This window comes from Phyllopteryx taeniolatus, chromosome 15, assembly GCF_024500385.1.
Source record: "Phyllopteryx taeniolatus isolate TA_2022b chromosome 15, UOR_Ptae_1.2, whole genome shotgun sequence".
Lineage (NCBI taxonomy): Eukaryota > Metazoa > Chordata > Actinopteri > Syngnathiformes > Syngnathidae > Phyllopteryx > Phyllopteryx taeniolatus.
This window is the reverse complement of record NC_084516.1, coordinates 21,761,675-21,780,516: the sequence shown is the minus strand read 5'-3', so window position 1 is coordinate 21,780,516 and position 18,842 is coordinate 21,761,675. Positions and strand designations below refer to the sequence as shown.

The window sequence follows — 18,842 nt, the reverse complement described above, 5'->3', positions numbered from 1 at the left end:
GGTCTCCCTGTCCCTGCAACTGAAAAACACCCCCCCAGCATGATGCTGCCACCACCGTGCTTCACTGTTGGGACTGCATTGGACGGGTGACGAGGAGTGCCTGCTTTTCTCCACACATGCCACTTAGAATTAAGGCCGACAAGTTCTATCTTGGTCTCATCAGACCACAGAATCTTATTTGTCACCATCTTGGAGTCCTTCAAGTGTTTTTTTATTTATTGAAACGTACCAGTATATATAAAAAAACTCCGGACCTCAAAGACTGTATGCAGCCAGGTTGGCATTGCCAATGAGAATCAGTTCTCAGTTGCCTCATCTGGATGAAGGGTTCGGTTTGAAAGGTATCAAAAATATTTGACATTTAGATTAACATATAAAATAAGACATTAACGTGAAAGCTTGAAATACCGGGATTTTTTTAGATCCCCGTAGGCATCAATATTGAGCAACATTAGCCTAATTTGTCTAAGCCACAGATGTCAAACTCAAGGCCCGGGGCCAGATCTGGCCCACCACATCATTTCATGTGGCCCATGAAAACAAATCATGTGCGTTGACTTCTTGTTTCTTGATCGCATACGAAAGCTGCAAATGTATTAATGTTGAGCTTTTGTACCTTTTTTTTTTTTATTTTTAAAAACCAATCCCCCTTTTAAAATGAATTAAATAATAGTTGAACAAGCAATATTTTACTGGCCTCTGATTTCACAGGCAGTCATTTATTCATTTGATGTGTATATGGTATGTAATAATATGAGACGATCATACATCGATATTGGTACACAATCATAATGCCCCCCTCCGCCCCCCCCCCCCAAAAAAAACATAAATACGATGTGGCCCGCGACAAAAATGAGTTTGACACCCCGCGGGCGTGCTGGAGCCTATCCCAGCTAACTCTGGGCGAGAGGCGGGGTAAGCCCTGAACTGGTCGCCAGCCAATCGCAGGGCACATATAGACAAACAACCATTCACACCTATTAAATTAAAAGTCTTCAATTAACCTAGCATGCATGTTTTTGGGATGTGGGTGGAAACCGGAGTGCCCGGAGAAAACCCACGCAGGCAGGGCGAGAACATGCAAACTCCACACAGATGGGGCCTGGATTTGAGCCCCGGTCCTCAGAACTCAAATTTCAGATTGCTCATATGATTTGCAACAACATTTGTGTGATAAATTTGAATATTTTCCTCATGTACTTGTAATTATTTGCACCAAAGCAATGGGGGGAAAATGGAATTGTTGTTACTTATAGTTCATAAACCACAAATATACCGGTACGGCCCACTTGAGATCAAATTGGGGTGAATGTGGGTGGCCCCTGAGCTAAAAAGATTTTGACACCCTTGATTTATGGCATGAGTGACATACAGGTTCATGAGAATTTATTGCACCCAGTATTTTAGAAAGTCTTTATTTTAATGGAATTTCTGAGCTGTAAAAACATAAATGACCCGTTGAACAAATTTGTTTGTCACCAAATTGATTCAATACTAAATTACAGAGGTTTCCGTGATATATTGATATTGATATATAACATAAAATGAAAAGTATTGTTCGACGGCAATTTCGGACTGCCAATTATCCTATTTTTCATAAACACACCACAAGGTCAGCCGCTTCAATAGGACCACGCACACCAATCCGAATTCATGCCTTACGTAGCCAATACCAATATACGGCTGATCATAGATATCAACGCGGTAAATACGACGTGCCCCTTTGGAGCTGCGTGCCTACGGTGAGCTCGGTAAGCTAGTACGGGCAAAGTCGCCAGCGCATTCCGCGTGAAAGTACAAGGATGCTGGCACATTGTGCTACATATTCTGATAAAACATTCAAGAAGGGAACAGTTATTACCTGTCACAGGTCAACGTATAGAGGGGGATTTTTTCCAAAGTTTGTGTGATAGCACAAAAAATGACTAAAACGTAAACACGCAAATCGGCTGAGAAATGAGCCAGTTACGACTTAATTTCAATGTCCACGCATCGCCTTCGATGGGGACGTCGCCCCCGCCAACATGGCCGCCACGTCGGCACGTCGGTTAGCCGGGCTGCTAAATGGCGTGCTCGCATCTAGTATTGCTGTAATACCTGTGGCTGACGCCATTACGTTCTGGGTTGTCTCACGCTGTTTTGAGTGCCACAGTTGTTTAGGATTTAGACTTAAGGCTCCGTTGAGAGTGTGGGGGAGGACGCAGGTTTACCGCAATTTGCGATGAGATTGAAGCCAGTCGTTCCATCAATCACGGGCCTTCTAATTTGAAGCAACGTGCTAGCCGTCGATAGCTTCGTGCTGCTCGTAACGGGCTAGCTTGCTCTCTGGGACCAAGGGCACGAGAACTACTCGGCTAGCGAAATGGGGCTGTCGTCCACTGTTGTCGAATGTTAGCGAACTATTACAAGTCGGTTCTCAGCAATTACTCTTCGCCCGCGAACTCTGTTGACCTTCCAGACTCAGGCGTGTGCACTCCCAACTTCTTGACTGGACAGTCGCAACTCCCGGTGATCGATTGACATGCCGCGGCCTGTTCGAAAGCGACTCGTAGCACCGATCGTGAGCGTCACGCGGGCGCATCTTGCGGGACTTTTAATTTAGCGTCGTTGTTGTTTTGTTGTGCATTTCCAAAGTGATGCCTCGCCGTTCTGCGGTGAAGTTGATGCGTCGCGTGGCGAGTGCACGCGTTTGCCCGCTCCACACGTCACCGTGCGGCAACTCTTCAACGAAACCGACGGATGGATTTCAACCGGGAAAAGTAGCAGTCGTTACCAAAACGACCCGCTATGAGTTTGAACAGCAGCGTTATCGCTACGCGGGACTCTGTGAGGAGGATCTAAAGCACCTGGTGAGACTATGTTCCTTGGTCTTTTTCAGATTATGTGATCCGTAACGGTAAAGACGTGGCCCGCTGAATTAACCTTTTTTGAAAGTCACTTCATTTTGACTCCTATGATGATTTGATCGTTGTTGGGCATCCCGGGCATAGGTATTAACACTACATATAAGCGGCCCGGCTGATTGTCCTGCCTGCGTGTGGCGGCCATGTTGGGAAGGTCGTCGTTACCACGAAGGCAACGGCGCGCGACTCTTGTTTCCACTTCGACGAACAAAAACAATCGCTTTCATGTATTGCAGTATTTGTCTGGCACTTTGTCTTATTTCAGCTCACTGATACATTTAGAAAACACCGTGCAGTAAATTGCAGATGTTTTCACACACACATCGACAGACACACCCACCCACACACTACAACGTTCATATTTTATTTTGGATGTTTGTTTATGTTCATGCTGTAGTTAAAAAAAAAAAAAAAGTTACTCACGATTTCCTCAGTACTTGAGTAATTATTTCACTGTGTACTGCAATATTTGCCTACTCTACCCACCTCTGGAGCGGACATCCTTTTTATGAAGCCGTTTACAATAGAAGTATTGGCTTTACTATGGATGCCTAAAATTTTAAATCATCAGCAACTTTTTTGAAAATAGGACCTGAAGCCTTTGCAGCATGGGAGACATTTACCCATATAAAAGTCAAGCGGCATTAAAAAAAAAAAACCCCCATTGTAAAATAGATTTTGTCTTCGCCGTTATCGATCCAATTATATGAACGCGGCCCTCTCACTTGATGCGAGATGCTATTTAAAAGTGCCTCTTCTGTGACTTCAAAATGTTTCGCAGCTCGCTATGAAGGGTTCCAGCTACAGTGGCCTGCTGGAAAGACACAACATCCACACAAACAACGTGGAGCATATTGTGAAAAGCCTGCAGTAAGATGTCACCTAAAGACACAATCCCAGCTCCGTTTGTGTGTGTGTGTGTGAAAGGCAATTTTAAAACGTGTCTCTAGGAAAGAAGGAATTGACGTTCAAGTGGTGAAAAGGGGTGAATATGATACAGAAGTAGTGCAATGGGCAGATGCCATCATTTCTGCTGGAGGTAAGAATGCTTTGGTTCTACGTTTACATACCGGGAATTCATGAATATATTTATATATATATATATGTATGTTTTCAATCCGATGGCTGATAAGAGATGGATGCCAACATTTTCCCTTTTACTGCAAATGCGCAGATAGTCAGACGCACGCGGGTTTCTGTTCACTTGTACAAATGCACAATACATGTTCTCCAACTGCGGTTTGTTTTGTCAGGCGATGGGACAATGCTGCTCGTTGCCAGTAAGGTTTTGAGCAAGGACAAACCAGTTGTTGGCGTAAACACAGACCCTGAGAGGTACGCCACAGCACAGTTGGTAGCAACTGCAAAAGGATGTTCAATAGAGTTTTTTGAATTTCTTTGATGACTCTGCTACAAGTTGTTGTAGCATCCCCTCCTGTCAAAAAGTCACAATTCTTTGCATTTCTCTCTCGCTCTAAAGGTCAGAAGGTCATCTGTGCTTGCCTGTCAAGTACACTCGCAAATTCCCAGAGGCACTGGGAAAACTCTGCCGTGGTGAGTTCAGGTGCGTATTTCCTCACAGATATTCTGAAATCCTCCGCTGGTGGTTTTACGATTGGCCGTGTCCGCGTGCGACTTACATTCAGGTGGCAGTGGCGTCAGAGGATTCGACTGCACCTCGAGGGCACCGGAATAAATCCCACTCCGCTCGACCTGCACGAACAGCAGCTGAGCCTGGAGCAGCACAGCCAGGCCCACCGCATCACCACCATGGACAACCAGCAGAGTAGGTATTTGTCTGCATTCTGCGACCCCCCCCCCCCCCCCCACCTCCCCAACTACACTTCCATTTTTCTTAAACATACGGTGCTGTGCAACGGTATTTGCCCCGTTCTCAATGCAGAATTGTTTTCACACAGGACCAGATAGCTCTGAAGCTTTTTTTTTTTTCTTAACATTTACAAAATTGCATTGAATTTTCACTCGAGTTGTCTATTTACATTTGTTTGATCTTAAAGTGGGGAAACTGCAAAAAAAAAAAAAAATACTAATAATTGAGAAGGGCGCAAATATCTTTTGTCATGGCACTGCACACGTTGTCTTGATAATTTGGATTGGTTCACAGAGACTGGAACACTGAATGAAAGTTTCCTCAAGCCCAGTCTTCTCCCCGTCAGGAGCCTGAATGAAATCTTCATCGGAGAATCTCTGTCCTCCAGGTTTGTCTGTCATTCAAATATGACCCATCAGCTCATCTGCTGCATTGGTCATCTCTGCGACTTGTTGTTCCTTCAGGGCGTCCTACTATGAGATTTCAGTCGATGACGGTCCGTGGGAAAAGCAGAAGAGTTCAGGGCTCAGCATTTGCACAGGAACCGGCTCCAAAGCCTGGTAATCCAACTTGTGTGCGTGAGTGTGGGCAAACCCCCTAATCGTCACAAGAAGATTGTTCCAGAAGCGTTGTGGCTTGTGAATATGCTTTTCAACAAATGCCAGACTCGAGTGATTTCAGTGACGATTGTGGGTTTTCCGTGTTGCCTGTGCTGTGTGTGCAAAGAAACGTTTGGACATTGTACCCACGGCGAGATTAACAGCATGCTCACTAAGGTTCTTGGGCTGGCTTGCTGAATCCGGCACAGGGTGTCCTGAATCTCCGCTGGGTACAATAGCTCACCAGGGAGGCGTCCAGGAGGCATCCTAAACAAATGCCCGAGCCACTTCGTCTGGCTCCTCTCGATGCAGAGGAGCAGCGGCTCCACTTTGAGCCCCCTCCCGGTTGACCGAGTAAACTCCTGTTCAATCCCCACGATACGCAGTGTTGACGGCGGACCAGAATTTCCTCAAAGCCGTCCGAAAGTCTTTCTCCATGGCCTCACCGAACTCCTCCCACGCCCCCGTGTTTTTGCTTCAGTTGCAGTTAAACATTGTTTTTATCCATTATTGAAGACTTTTTTTGTGTATCTACAGGTCTTACAACATCAACAAACTTGCTGAGCAAGCGGTGAATGAGATCCTAAAAATAGGTAGCTTGTCACTTTCGCATCTTTGAAACCAAAGGACACTATATTGCCAAAAGTATTCGCTCGCCTGCCTTGACTCGTATATGATTTGAAGTGATATCAAATTCTAAATCCATTGGTTTAATATGATCCTGGTTTAGCCTTTGCAGCTGGCACACCGTAAACTCTTTCTGGAAAGGCTTTCCACAAGGTTTAAGAGTGTATTTAAGGGAATTTATGACCATTTTTCCAGAAGCCCGTTTGTGAGGTTACACATTGATGTTGGATGAGAAGGCCTGGGCTCACTGTCCACTCGAAATCAAATCATATGTTCTACCGGTTTGAGGGCAGGACTCCGTGCAGCCCAGTCAAGTTCATCCACACCAAATTCTCTCATCTATGTCTTTATGGACCTTGCTTTGTGCACTGGTGCACAGACATGTTGGAACAGGAAGGGGTAATCCCTGAAATGTTTGACCATCCTAAGTCTCTTGGTATGCCGAAGCCTTCAGAGTTCCTTTCACTGGAGCTCGGGGTAATATTTTGGACATTTCCAACTTTGTGGGAACAGTTTGGAGAGGGCACCTTCCTATTCCAACATGACTGTGCATCAGTGCACAAATCAAGGTTCATAAACACACACAAAAGAGTTTGATGTGGATGAACTTGACTTTACTGGCCTACTACACAATTCTGACCTCAACCGTATAGAACACTTGGATGAATTGCAGCAGAGACAAGAGCCAGGCCTTCTCAGCCAATATCAGCGTGTAACCTCACAAACTCACTTCTGGAAAAATGGTCATCAATTCCCTTAAACACACTCTTAAACCTTGTGGAAAGCCTTTCCAGAAGGAGTTTAAGGTGTTATAATTTCAGAGGGTGGACCGATATGAAACCCTGTGGATTGAGAATGGGATGTCACTTCAATTCATATGAGTCCAAGCTTTTGTTAATATACTTTGTGTGTACAGTAAAGCACTAGCATGCGAGCTGACCAATAACATGTTTTTTTTCCCCAGGGAAGTGTCAAACGGGCCTTGCTATTCCACTAAACCTTGAATTTATTGAGAAGGGTGAGTTTAGAAACCCCAATTGTTCATTTCTTTCTTTCTTTTTTTTCCAACACCGTTCCATTTGTGTGCTTAGTTACTGACAAATACAACGAGTCGCTGGTGTTCAGTCCTGAAGACAGACGCTTGTTCTTCAGCATCCGAGAGCCAATCGTAAACCGAGTGTTCTCCAGCAGCCGGCAGAGAGGCTTTGCCAGCAAGTCAGTGGCTGACGCTCCTCTGCCTCCTGGCGGTGCGGAGTCCAAGCGTTCTCTTGCTCAACTCTGCTCTCTTTTTAAGGGTGTGCGTTCGCTCGCGATGCTGGGACGCCTGCATGGTGGTGGACGGCGGGAGCTCGTTCGAGTTCAACGACGGCGCCATCGCAACGATCGGCATGAGCGAGGACGATGAGCTCCGCACAGTCGTTCTGGATAACTGAGGGAAGCCCGGAGCACATTATTCGACTGGCTTCCCTTAAAACAAGGGTAAACCACTACAGTACCCTTTTGGTTGGAGTGTGGTTGAAGAAAAATACTGGATTTGAACCTCTGCAGGTGTTCCCCCCCCCCCCCCCGCCCCCCTTGGATTTTAGTCTTCATCCCACAATTTTATGCCGTGTCATGCCATGCAACGCTTGACTGAATGGACACCAGAAGAATTGTTTTCTACCGTGTCATCAGTATGTGTTGAGATTGGGAGGATTCTCCGTTCGGACCCTCAATGAGCACCAGACAAAACGAGGCGGCAACCGCCTCCATGGCAGTGCGTGACGTCTCGTGCAAAACTCGACCTTGAGCCGGGTGGGATTTGTGTTCAAAGTGCCCACTACTGTGTGTTGTGCAATTTGGATGTTATATTTATTCCCTCTATTCCCCCCCCCCCCCCCCCCCCATTCGTTTCTATTTGGAAGGGGAAAAGCACATAGGTGAATTGTTTGAAAAGGAATTTTTGGAACATATTTTTGTAATTGTGCGAGCATCAAAGAAGAGTGCACTAAAAAGAGAACTCCACACCAAGAGGAGCATTTTGCTCCTCGTCTTAGGTCAAATGTTTCGTAGCAAAAGCAATATACTGTTGTTAAAAGATATGTCTTTGGAACCAGTGCATCTGAAAAGGTTGACTGATTGTGGACTTTTAGTATCTAGTTTTGAGATCTGAAAGACTGTACGGTGGGTGTATATTAAATCTGGGAGGGCTTCTACGGAGATTTTCGGTCTTAGGTTTATACTGTGATGTGCAAAGTGCCATGGGGACGTTTCATAAATGGCTCTGAAACATTGACCGTGTTGCCTTCTTAAACCATTCGGACATCGACTTACACAAGGCACGATGGATTGGTGCTTTTTCCAAACCACCTTTTCACTTGGTGCACATAAAGCAAAAGAATTGTGTTACCGGTCGTAAAATGCAACTTCAAAGGATGTGGGAGAAAGGAAAACAAGTTCAAACAGGTTTTGGCACTCAGTGCTTTACTCTTGAACAGATGGAAGACAAGGTCACATGTACATTCAATTTGAATAGAAACTACAAACAGTGGCACAATATTGAAAGACATTATGCAAAGGTTTCATTTCGCACCTCCTTTTAGACATATATTAACGTCTGAACAGATTGAACGTGCCTTTTGAGGTTTTCTAACGCCACAAAAGCAGATTGGTTATTTTCCCGAACGACCTTCACACGTTTGTTTGGTGTGGAAAACATCCGATACCACCAAACTCTCTCCTCCACTTCACGGGTGTTTCGAGTCCAATTTAAAAACCCCTATAGCTTGAACCTCAGGCGATTTTTTTTGTTCCACATACTGTGGGCGCCAGCGGTGCCACTGACGCTGGCAGGCGTGGGTCGGGCGATGGCAGAGAAAGGCAAGGAGTTAATGCAAATGCCGAGGCTTTGCTTCCTCAACGAGGACAAGTGGCTGTCGTTTACGAGGCCGAACACATCTAGGTACTGCAGCGTGGGGAACGTCTTCCTGAGGTCACTGCAAACGGAACGCAAGTTAGTTGCAACGGCTGCTCAAAACGAGGGCCACGTGCGCGGCGGGTCGAACCTACGTGAGGGCGGCGATGTGAATGTGGTAGCAGCGGCTCAGGGACAGATGCAGCAGATGTTTGAGCGCAGAGAGCACGGGGAAGCAGTCAGCCATCAGCTGAGTGCTGTCACTGGAACGGAGGAACGAAGGAAGTGGCGTTGTAATACACACACAGGAAGAACGTGTGCAACATTTCCGGTAAGTGTACGGTACCACTGTAGCTTCAAGTCAACATGATGCTACACCAGTTCTACTTTTCCACAAGAAGTGTTGAACAGCTGAAGCAAGAATGGGAAATCATTCCAGCTACGAAGCTTCAACAATGAGTGTCCTCAGTTCCCAAACGTTTCTTGAATGTTGTTCAAAGAAAAGGTGATGGAACACAGCGGTAAACATGAGCCTGTCCCAGCTTTCTTTCAAAGTTAATGATTATTTGCTAAAAACAATCAAGTTTTATCAGTTTGAACATGAAATATCTTGTCTTTATCGTGCATTCAATTAAATATAGGTTGAACATGATTTGCAAATCATTGTATTCTGTTTTTATTTACGCTTAACACAACAGGCCAACTTCATTGGAATTGGGCTTGTATGAAGTGCTTAACTTCAGAATAATTCTTTGAAAAAAGCAACAAAATACAGATAATACTTCATGTTTTGATCATGTAGGTTGATGCAAAATCATGCATTGTGAAATGGCATTATACATAGGAAGAAGGGTTTCCCAGAGGTCAACTTTGGGGGTGCGTATTATACACGAGAAATTACAGTATTTCAAAATATAATATCAAAATTAGTGATGGACTGCTATGAAAATTCTTGATGGAAACAAACAAAACACAAAAAAAAGAAACAGATGAGAAACCCGATGCCAAAAACCGAAACATCAGAAAAAAATATGCCAATTATTAGTAAAATTGCATTTATGGCTATGAATGCAGAGCTGCCAAAAACACTTTTTGCAGTATATTCTGCGAGGCACGGAGCGGATAGTTCACTGAAATACAAACAAGCTCTCGTTTCAGCTCGAACTCATTTATTATCCCAAATAATTTCTCTTAATAAAAAATAAGCCTACTTACTTCATACAGTAGCATTGCTAAACCAAAAGCAGCCCACTTCGAACAGCTCCTCATTTTCAGCTAATGAGTTCAAACAATTTTTTTACCCCCCAAAATTTTTGCTCATTAGGAATGAGATGAAGGAGATCACGCCTCATGCCTGGTTGAGGTCTTCGATCACCGAGACTAATACGCATACGCATAATACCCGTCCGGCTATTCTCTCTCATTTTGAGGGACTCACAAAACTCTTTAGTGTGGCAAAACAGACAACATGCTTGCTTGACCCAGCACTTTCATGACATGTAATTCATTGGAATGTGACCTCTGAGTATTACAATGTCACGCATGTCTGCGGAGTCCCGCAGGGATCGATACTTGGCCCTCTTGTTTCGTATTCATGTGCTGCCGCTTGGCGATACCATACGCAAATATAAGATTAGCTCTCTCTTTTATGCCGCTGATACTCCGCTATGCATTCCATTAAAACAAACTAGGTTACGGGATTGCTCTAATTTGGAGTCGTGTCTTGCTGAGATTAAACTGTGCATGTCTAACTTTTCGCTCCTTAATGCGGAGAAAATTGGGCTGTTGATTATTGGCCCTGCCAAACAGAGCCACTTGTTTAAGGGCACCATTGAGTTTGGACAAAAGCACCATTAACCAAAGTGAGTCAGCAAAAAATCTCAATCTCGTATTATTTGACTCAACTCAAAAGCACATTAAGAATATGACCGAAACTGTGCTTTTTCCATCTTCGCAATATCGCTAAGGTGCGGCCCATCCTGTCCGCGAGTGACGCAGAGATCGTAGCGCACGCATTTGTTACGTCTCGCCTTGACGATTGTAACGTTCTGCTTTCCGGAGTTTCAGTTAGTGCAAAACGCTGTAGCAAGACTTTTGACGACGATGAGAAAGTTCGATCATATTAACCCCATTCTGGCCAACTCGCATTGGCTCCCGGTCTACTTGAGGTGCGATTTGAAGGTCCTCTTACTTAGTCATAAAATATTACGCGGGTTAGCACCTTCATAAAAAAAAGTTAAAAGTTAAAAGAAGGAATTGGAAAGCTCTCCAGACTAAACGAGGGTAAACGTTTGGAGGGGCGTGGCTTTGGTCAGAGACACAAGGTGGGGAAGGGGAGGAGTGAAGTAAGGCTACATTCAAATCTTGCTATTAGTTTGAAAACCGCTAACTCCACCTCTGTGTATCCAATGCACGCAATGTAAATACACGCACCAAAGTTGAAATACTGCACTGGGAGTGTAGCGCTGCGGCCCTTCGTGCAGACACCGGTGCAACATGTTGGGTTGCATCTGAAGCAAAACAACTGCCAAACAAATCAAGCGCGTGACCCTGATGGGACGAGCGAAAAGTCTCAGCAACAAGCTGAAATGTTGCCCTCATCTCATTCATCTTTTGACGTGAAAAACAAGTCTCAGGGGAGCGCATGTCAAGTCATCAATGAAAGACAGCGGCCACGGGAATCCGACAGTTGATAACCGTTTTCAGTGTTCGCGTCTCTGCATTAACAACAACCGCTTGTTTGAAGTGCGGCATAAGCGAATATAGCCGGAGGCTCCAAACACTTGGTGTGACGACTTTGTGATGAGCAACAAACGTACCTCAAATCTAACGTGCGAATGCCAGGACATCTCTTAACCAAGACCTTCACGTCTAGAAAGAGAAAAGAGTCATCTCAGAGAAAGCCAAGCATGTCTGCATTGACCAAGGAGAACACGACCAATGAATCGCCTTTAGCCTTTTCGGCTTTTTCAGCTCTCTTGGTGAAAGGGTACAGTGGGATGATTAAAAAAAAATAACAACAACAGTACATGACAGCAAAAATGGTACATAGGAGTTGGATTTTATTTATGTGGACTCGGATGGCAGTGCTACACACAGAGGAAAATCACAGACATGAATATATATATATATATACTGTCTTATAAAGTAATGAGACAAGAATAAAAAACCTGATAAAGTAGCGGTTTATAGTTTCAACAGATTTCCCCCACTCACCATCTAGTATGAGGCCGTCTCTGTATCCGCTGAGGTTGAGGTGCGTAACAGTGGCGCTCACGTGGCCGACTATGTTTCTCACATGGTGACTGTTGAAGTGGCACCACGATATGTTCAACTGTTCTATTCTGTGGGGGTGGAGACAACATAAGGAAATGAAGATGAAGATGAAGATGGCGTTGGGCTTGGGGTGGGGAGACACACACACACAAAAAAAATGGACCTGGAACAGGATTGTAGCATGTGAGCGAGAGAGTCAGCGGAGAAGTTGAAGCAACCACTCAGGTTGAGCTGGCGCAGGCGCAGATTCTGGGCCAGACCACTGCAGGAGAAATCAAAGCATCAACATCTCCCCATTCCAAGAACATCCACGCATCGTCGACAGTTCTATTTCATGACCTGCCTTCGAAATTGAATATTTAAACGTATTATCGACAATGACTAAGGCTGAATTTGCACTGCGGGTCATGTAATGCCTTAACAGTCATCCTCTTTTGTACCATCTATTTACATAGAAAGTAACATATCCATGATGGTCATCCAAAAGTAAACCGCATGTAGTGAAGTGGCGAGAACGAACTTGACAATGTTGTCAGAGAGCTGCAGGCCCTCCAGACTGGCACACTCGAGCAGATTGCATTGATCGATGATGCCCTCCAGGGTGGGTGCGGCGACGATGGAGCTGGACAGGTCGATTTCAGCGATCTTCAGGGTGCTGTAGAACAAAATGCAACAAGGTTATTACAAGCGCCGGCGACCAGTTCAGGGTGTACCCCGCCTCTCGCCCGGAGATAGCTGGGAGAGGCTCCAGCACGCCTGCGACCCGCGTGAGGAGAGGCGGAACGGAAGATGAATGAACGAATATTACAAGCACGCTCCCGGCATGCTCCTCTGAACATCAACGGTGCTGCGGTGGAGAGAGTGCGCAGCACCAAGTTCCTGGGAGCGCACGTCACCGAGAACCTCTCCAGGACCAGCAACACCTCATCGGCGTGCGGTACGGAGCCTGCACCGCATCCTGTCGCAAGACTCTCCACCGCATAGTGAGGGCAGCTGAGAAGATCACCGGAAACTCTCTTCCCTTTACAGCACCCGCCTCACCCGCCACAGCGCGTCATACTTTTCCATGTAAGCCTATCTCCTGCATCCTCCTCCCGAACACCAACTGCCATCATGTCTTCCCTCACGACATCCATCAACCTTCTCTTTGGTCTTCCTCTAGCTCTCTTGCCTGGCAGCTCCATCCTCATCCTCCTTCTACCAATATACTCACTCTCTCTCCACAGGATGTGTCCAAACCATCGAAGTCTGCTCTCTCTAACTTTGTCTCCAAAACATCGAACCTCGGCTGTCCCTCTGATGAGCTCATTTCTAATTTGATCCAACCTGGTCACTCCAAGAGCCAACCTCAACATCTTCATTTCCGCCACCTCCAGCTCTGCTTCCTGTCGTCTCTTCAGTGCCACTGTCTCTAATCCGTCCATCATGGCCGGCCTCGCCACTGTCTTATAAACTTTGCCCTTCATCCTAGCAGAGACTCTTCTGTCACATAACACACCTGACACCATCCTCCACCCGTTCCAACCTGCTTGGACCCGTTTCTTCACTTCCTGACCACACTCACCATTGCTCTGGACGGTAGACCCCAAGTATTTAAAGTCCTCCACCCTTGCTATCTCTTCTCCCTGTAGCCTCATTCTTCCCCCACCACCCCTCTCATTCATGCACATATATTCTTATTCTTACTTCAGCTAATTTCTCTGCTTTCCAGTGCATGCCTCCATCTTTCTAACTGTTCCTCCACCTGCTCCCTGCTTTCACTGCAGATCACAATGTCATCTGCAAACATCATGGTCCACGGGGATTCCAGTCTAACCTCATCTGTCAGCCTATCCATCACCACTGCAAAAAGGAAGGGGCGCAGGGCTGATCCCTGATGGAGTCCCACCTCCACCCTAAATTCGTCTGTCATACCGACAGCAAACCTCACCGCTGTTCTGCTGCCCTCATACGTGTCCTGTATTATTCTAACATACTTCTAATGGCCACTCCAGACTTCCGCATGCAGTACCACAGTTCCTCTCTGGGTACTCTGTCATAGGCTTTCTCTAGATCTACAAAGACACAATGTCGCTCCTTCTGACCTTCTCTGTACTTGTCCATCAACACCCTCAAGGCAAATAATGCATCTGTGGTACTCTTTCTAGGCATGAAACCATACTGTTGCTCGCAAATACTCACTTCTGTCCTGAGTCTGGCCTCCACTACTCTTTCCCATAACTTCATTGTGTGGCTCATCAACTTTATTCCTCTCTAGTTGCCACAGCTCTGCACATCACCTTTGTTCTTAAAAATGGGCACCAGTACACTTTTCCTCCATTCCTCAGGCATCTTCTCACCCGCTAGAATTCTGTTGAACAACCTGGTCAAAAACTCCACAGCCACCTCTCCTAGATGCTTCCATACCTCCACAGGTATGTCATCAGAACCAACTCCCTTTCCATTTTCCATCCTCTTTAGTGCCTTTCTAACTTCCCCCTTACTAATCATTGCCACTTCCTGGTCCACCACACTTTCCTCTACTACTCTCCCTTCTCTCTCATTTTGCTCAGTATTCTTTCCATCTAGCTAGCACACTGCTGGCACCAGTCAACATATTTCCATCTCTATCCTTAACCACCCTAACCTGCTGCACTGCCTTCCCATCTCTATCCCTCTGTCTGGCCAGCCTGTATAGATCCTTTTCTCCTTCTTTAGTGTCCAACCTGCCATACATGTCATCATATGCCTCTTGTTTGGCCTTTGCCACCTCTACCTTTGCCCTGTGTCGCATCTCAATGTATTCCTTTCGCCTCTCCTCGGTCCTCTCAGTGTCCCACTTCCTCTTAGCTAACCTTTTTCCTTGTATGATTTCCTGTACTGTGAGGTTCCACCACCAAGTCTCCTTCTCTCCTTTCCTGCCAGAAGATACACCAAGTACTCTCCTGCCCGCCTCTCTGATCACCTTGGCTGCAGTGGTCCAGTCTTCTGGAAGCTCCTCCTTTCCACCGAGAGCCTGTCTCACCTCTTTTCGAAAAGCTGCACAACACTCGTTCTGTCTCAGCTTCCACCACATGTCAGCTTCTCTGCTCCGCCTTTGTCTTCTTAATCTTCCTGCCCACCACCAGTCATTTTACACACCAACATGGTATGCTGTCTCGGCACACTCTCCCCAACCACGACCTTACAGTCGGTAACCTCCTGCATGTTATATCGTCGAAATTTTGGATGAACGCTCATTCAACCCCAATTCCAATGAAGTTGGGACGTTGTGTTAAAAACAGAATACAATGATTTGCAAATCATGTTCAACCTATATCTAATTGAATACACCACAAAGATATTTCATGTTCAAATTGATAAACTTGATTGTTTTTAGCAAATAATTATGAAGTTTGAATTTTATGGCTACAGTTCGTTCCAAAAAAGCTGGGACAGGTGGCACAAAAGCCCAAAAATGCGTATCAAACACGTGTTTGGAACATCCCACAGGTGAACAGGCTCATCGGGAACAGGCGGGCGCCGTGATTGGCTAGAAAAGGAGCTTCCCTGAATGGACCCACTGCATTTATCCGGGCTTGGGACTGCCCTACAGTGTCCGCTAGCTTGTAACCCCCATAGGGCTGCATTTTGTCATCACACCTCCAAGATAAAAAAAAATAATCATAATAATAAATAAATAACTAAAAAAAGAACATGATTGACACATTTTCCACCCAATCTGGTAACTAACTATACTCAGGCACTATACAAGGCACATCAATGCCCGAACTCACCACGTCCCCGTTAAGTGCAGGTTGTTAATGAAAGAGCGAGGACAGCGTAACCTGCGCACCCCCGTCTTCAGCACCTGCTGCAGCGCTGGACCCATATCGGTCACCCCCTCCAGGTCGACACTGTGCCACAGCGACTCATCGAACCTAAAAGACACATGCACGCACGGGAGAGTGAGATCATCCACCGTCGTGATTCTCAAAGTGCGGGCTCCCTTGAGTGATACGCGAGAGAAACGTTAAGTACAGTTCAGTTGCATTGAACTTTTAAATTCAATACCGTCGCACGTCATCTTAAAAGGAACTCGAAGCAGATATCCGTGTGTTGTTACTAAATACATGAAATATGTTTCAAGTGCTGAAAACATACGCAACATCGTGCTGAATTGTTGCGGTATAGCTTAAGCATCTTTTTCATCGTTGGAATGGTCCTGATTTTGTGGGCGGGACTAAAACACACCCCCGTGGCATCACGGGGCCGTGGCGTCGACTTTCTAGTGCGAGTTCATTTCATTTGGCTGCTCAGTTGTGAGTTGGCTGCGCTTGGCGTCCGCAAGGCCCATTTACCGCTCCAGCTTGCGGTTCCTAAGCGAACGATGGCGACGCCCCGAAAAATGCGTCTTTGCCGGGTGCCTCCATTTACACAACGGCTCGGTGACGTTTTTTTAAGCTTCCAAAAAAAGGAGGAAATTAAAAAAGCCATGGTGGATTGACTTTTAAAGACACACGCGGATGGCGAGCTGAACATCAACACCGTCTGCCGTCTCCGCCGTGCGTATTTTGTAGTTTTGTCAATGGTCACCAGAGACAACATGGCTTGGTGGGTAACTCGATACTAGTGAACGGGGCAGTGCCGACTGCCTAACTACCCGGGCTCCCTCCTCCCGTCTGTTCAAACTGCACATGACACAGTTGTTGATAATCAAATGAAATCGGCTTTGGAGGAATGAAAAACGTTTGCTTTCGGACATTTTGTATTTTCGTGTCGGTCACGATGGTGGCGAAGTATTTTCGGAGGTGTTTGAATTTGAGAAAACTGAACAGTTAAAATAATTAGTCATCATTTTCCGCTCGGACTTCAATGATCGGAAATATCGTTGTCCGTCACTACAGCGATCTTTTTACGCTGTTGCTGTCGCGTGCAATGTAAAATGACACGAGGAGAAGAAATCTTAAGAAACAACTGAAGACTCACGCCAAACGATGCCAGCGTCTGCAAATGACCGACGTCCTGAGGAGGTCCCGCAGGGGAAAGAAGACCAGGATCCTGAGGATCAACTCATCTGGAAGGTGGTCCCATGAAACGCCTGCAGAAGGACACGGTCAACACGCGACGGAAGCTTCAAACGAGTCGGCGGGAGATACGATTGCGACAGGGAAGGGGGGGGGGAATCCTAGCGGTGCCGATCTCTCGGCCAGGCCGGCGACAGAATCGAGCGCGTCGTTTTCTGGAGTAAACCGGCGCCGTGGAAAAATGGACCTCGGACTTATTTCGGGGGATTCGACTGCGTACGAAATGCAACGCACGCCGTGTAAAACAACAGCTGGCTTCTCTCGCTGCAATTCAGAGGACGCCTGAAACGTTTGCGAGAAATAAAGCTCCTTTGCACCCGAGAACAGGAGGTTAGCTATGATTCGCTGCACAATGGCAATGAGAATCGTGCTGGCGGTTGGATTGAACAAATGTGCTGCACCTCCACCATCGGACTTGAAGGCAGCACATTACGGCGTTCTCGAGGCGCGGTGCCTTTTGCCTTACAGTTGGGGAGGGGCTTAGGAGGTTAGGGGGTTAGGGGGTTAGGCTTCGTATCAGGGGATCTTGCGGATCTTCATCAACTGCGGGCCCGTGAAGCCCCAGGAGACTCTTTTGTGATTCAGGGCTAAACACGAAAACACTCAAATCCGACTCCATGTTTGCACTCCTGTCCCAAAAACGGCGCGTGCGCTCTTACCGGACACCGATCCCTTCCTCTTCCTCGATCGTCTGGAAATGACATAAGGGTTGCGGTCGTTCTCTTTGCCCTTCCAGGCGGAGCGTTGCGGTTTGTGTTCCGGCGCCCGCTGCTGAATGAGCTCCGTCGGGGTGCACTCGGCGTCCGGGGCCTCCGCCGGGTGACCCCGCCGCTTGCGCTTGCTGCTCCCCGTCGCCAGGGACAGCACGGAGGCCTCCGGGCTCGGCGAATCCCGCAGGGGCATGCTGGGTGGAGAAGGAAGGCACACATCTTTTCTTTCCTATTGTGCACGCGGATGGATATTTCGTTTGGCAAACCCGAGTTAGTTTGGAAGAGGGTCTCTTTCCCGACCCGCCATATTGACCCACGTTTGCGCGCGCAAATTCAGAACAAAAACTCCATTCTCAATGTTAAACACGAGTGCCTCGGACTTTCTGAAAAAGGGTTACGGTCATCACGAGGCTGCGGGCAACTTCTTCCTCGCTAGTTTCCCAAAGTACGCAGAAAGGGTTTGCGGCCTCACAGACAATAAGGCGCACGATCCGTTTTGTAATCTGGCAATTTTCCGGGGGCATCTCACTCCACAGAAACATGAACATTTACGTACGCGTCTTTGTATATGCGCAATGGCGCAGCGGCAACTTTCATTGCAAATCAAGCCCAAATAAACGCGATCGTACCAGTCTTCCGCTGCCAGCTGCATTCGAGACAAAAAGGACGACAAGGACGACGACGACGCCGACTCTGCGGTTTGGAGGAACACGCACGAGTTGAGCACTCGTTGAAACTCCCGCCCGCCGCGGGCCGCCTCGCGACGTGACGTCACATTGCACATCCGCTCGTCCCAAAATGGGAGGCGCAACGTCGCGCGGGCACGCGCAGATCACATTTCCAATGGACATCGCCATTGAGGGAGCCAAATCAAATTGACAAGGGCAAAAGGGTTTTGTTTTTCTTTTTCTCTTTTTGGCAATATGACAGTGAAAGTGACGGCCTCGGTTCATGGTCA

At 46.7% G+C, this 18,842-nt stretch overlaps 2 protein-coding genes across 3 annotated transcripts; one reads left to right on the top strand and one right to left on the bottom strand.

Moving 5' to 3' along the window:
- Positions 1-1,767: 1,767 nt before the first annotated feature.
- nadk2 (NAD kinase 2, mitochondrial) lies at positions 1,768-8,235 on the top strand. 2 transcript variants are annotated; one of them, XM_061799369.1, is made up of 12 exons: positions 1,790-2,849; positions 3,685-3,773; positions 3,854-3,942; positions 4,157-4,238; positions 4,384-4,467; positions 4,550-4,689; positions 5,029-5,122; positions 5,199-5,294; positions 5,871-5,926; positions 6,925-6,978; positions 7,052-7,175; positions 7,255-8,235. In XM_061799369.1, exons 1-12 carry the CDS (start codon positions 2,637-2,639, stop codon positions 7,391-7,393), a joined length of 1,260 nt encoding a protein of 419 aa, XP_061655353.1. In that variant the 5' UTR covers positions 1,790-2,636; the 3' UTR covers positions 7,394-8,235. The 2 variants fall into 2 exon arrangements, with proteins under 2 accessions (XP_061655354.1, XP_061655353.1); XM_061799370.1 differs by lacking the exon at positions 7,052-7,175 and having other exon boundaries at positions 1,768-2,849.
- Positions 8,236-8,402: 167 nt separating this feature from the next.
- On the bottom strand, positions 8,403-18,697 carry skp2 (S-phase kinase-associated protein 2, E3 ubiquitin protein ligase). Its single transcript, XM_061799367.1, has 10 exons — positions 18,514-18,697; positions 17,834-18,078; positions 17,077-17,188; positions 15,885-16,028; positions 12,650-12,784; positions 12,293-12,391; positions 12,070-12,197; positions 11,673-11,724; positions 9,009-9,116; positions 8,403-8,935 (listed from the first exon to the last, which is right to left on the bottom strand). Exons 1-10 carry the CDS (start codon positions 18,666-18,668, stop codon positions 8,719-8,721), a joined length of 1,395 nt encoding a protein of 464 aa, XP_061655351.1. The 5' UTR covers positions 18,669-18,697; the 3' UTR covers positions 8,403-8,718.
- Between the last annotated feature and the right edge of the window lie 145 nt (positions 18,698-18,842).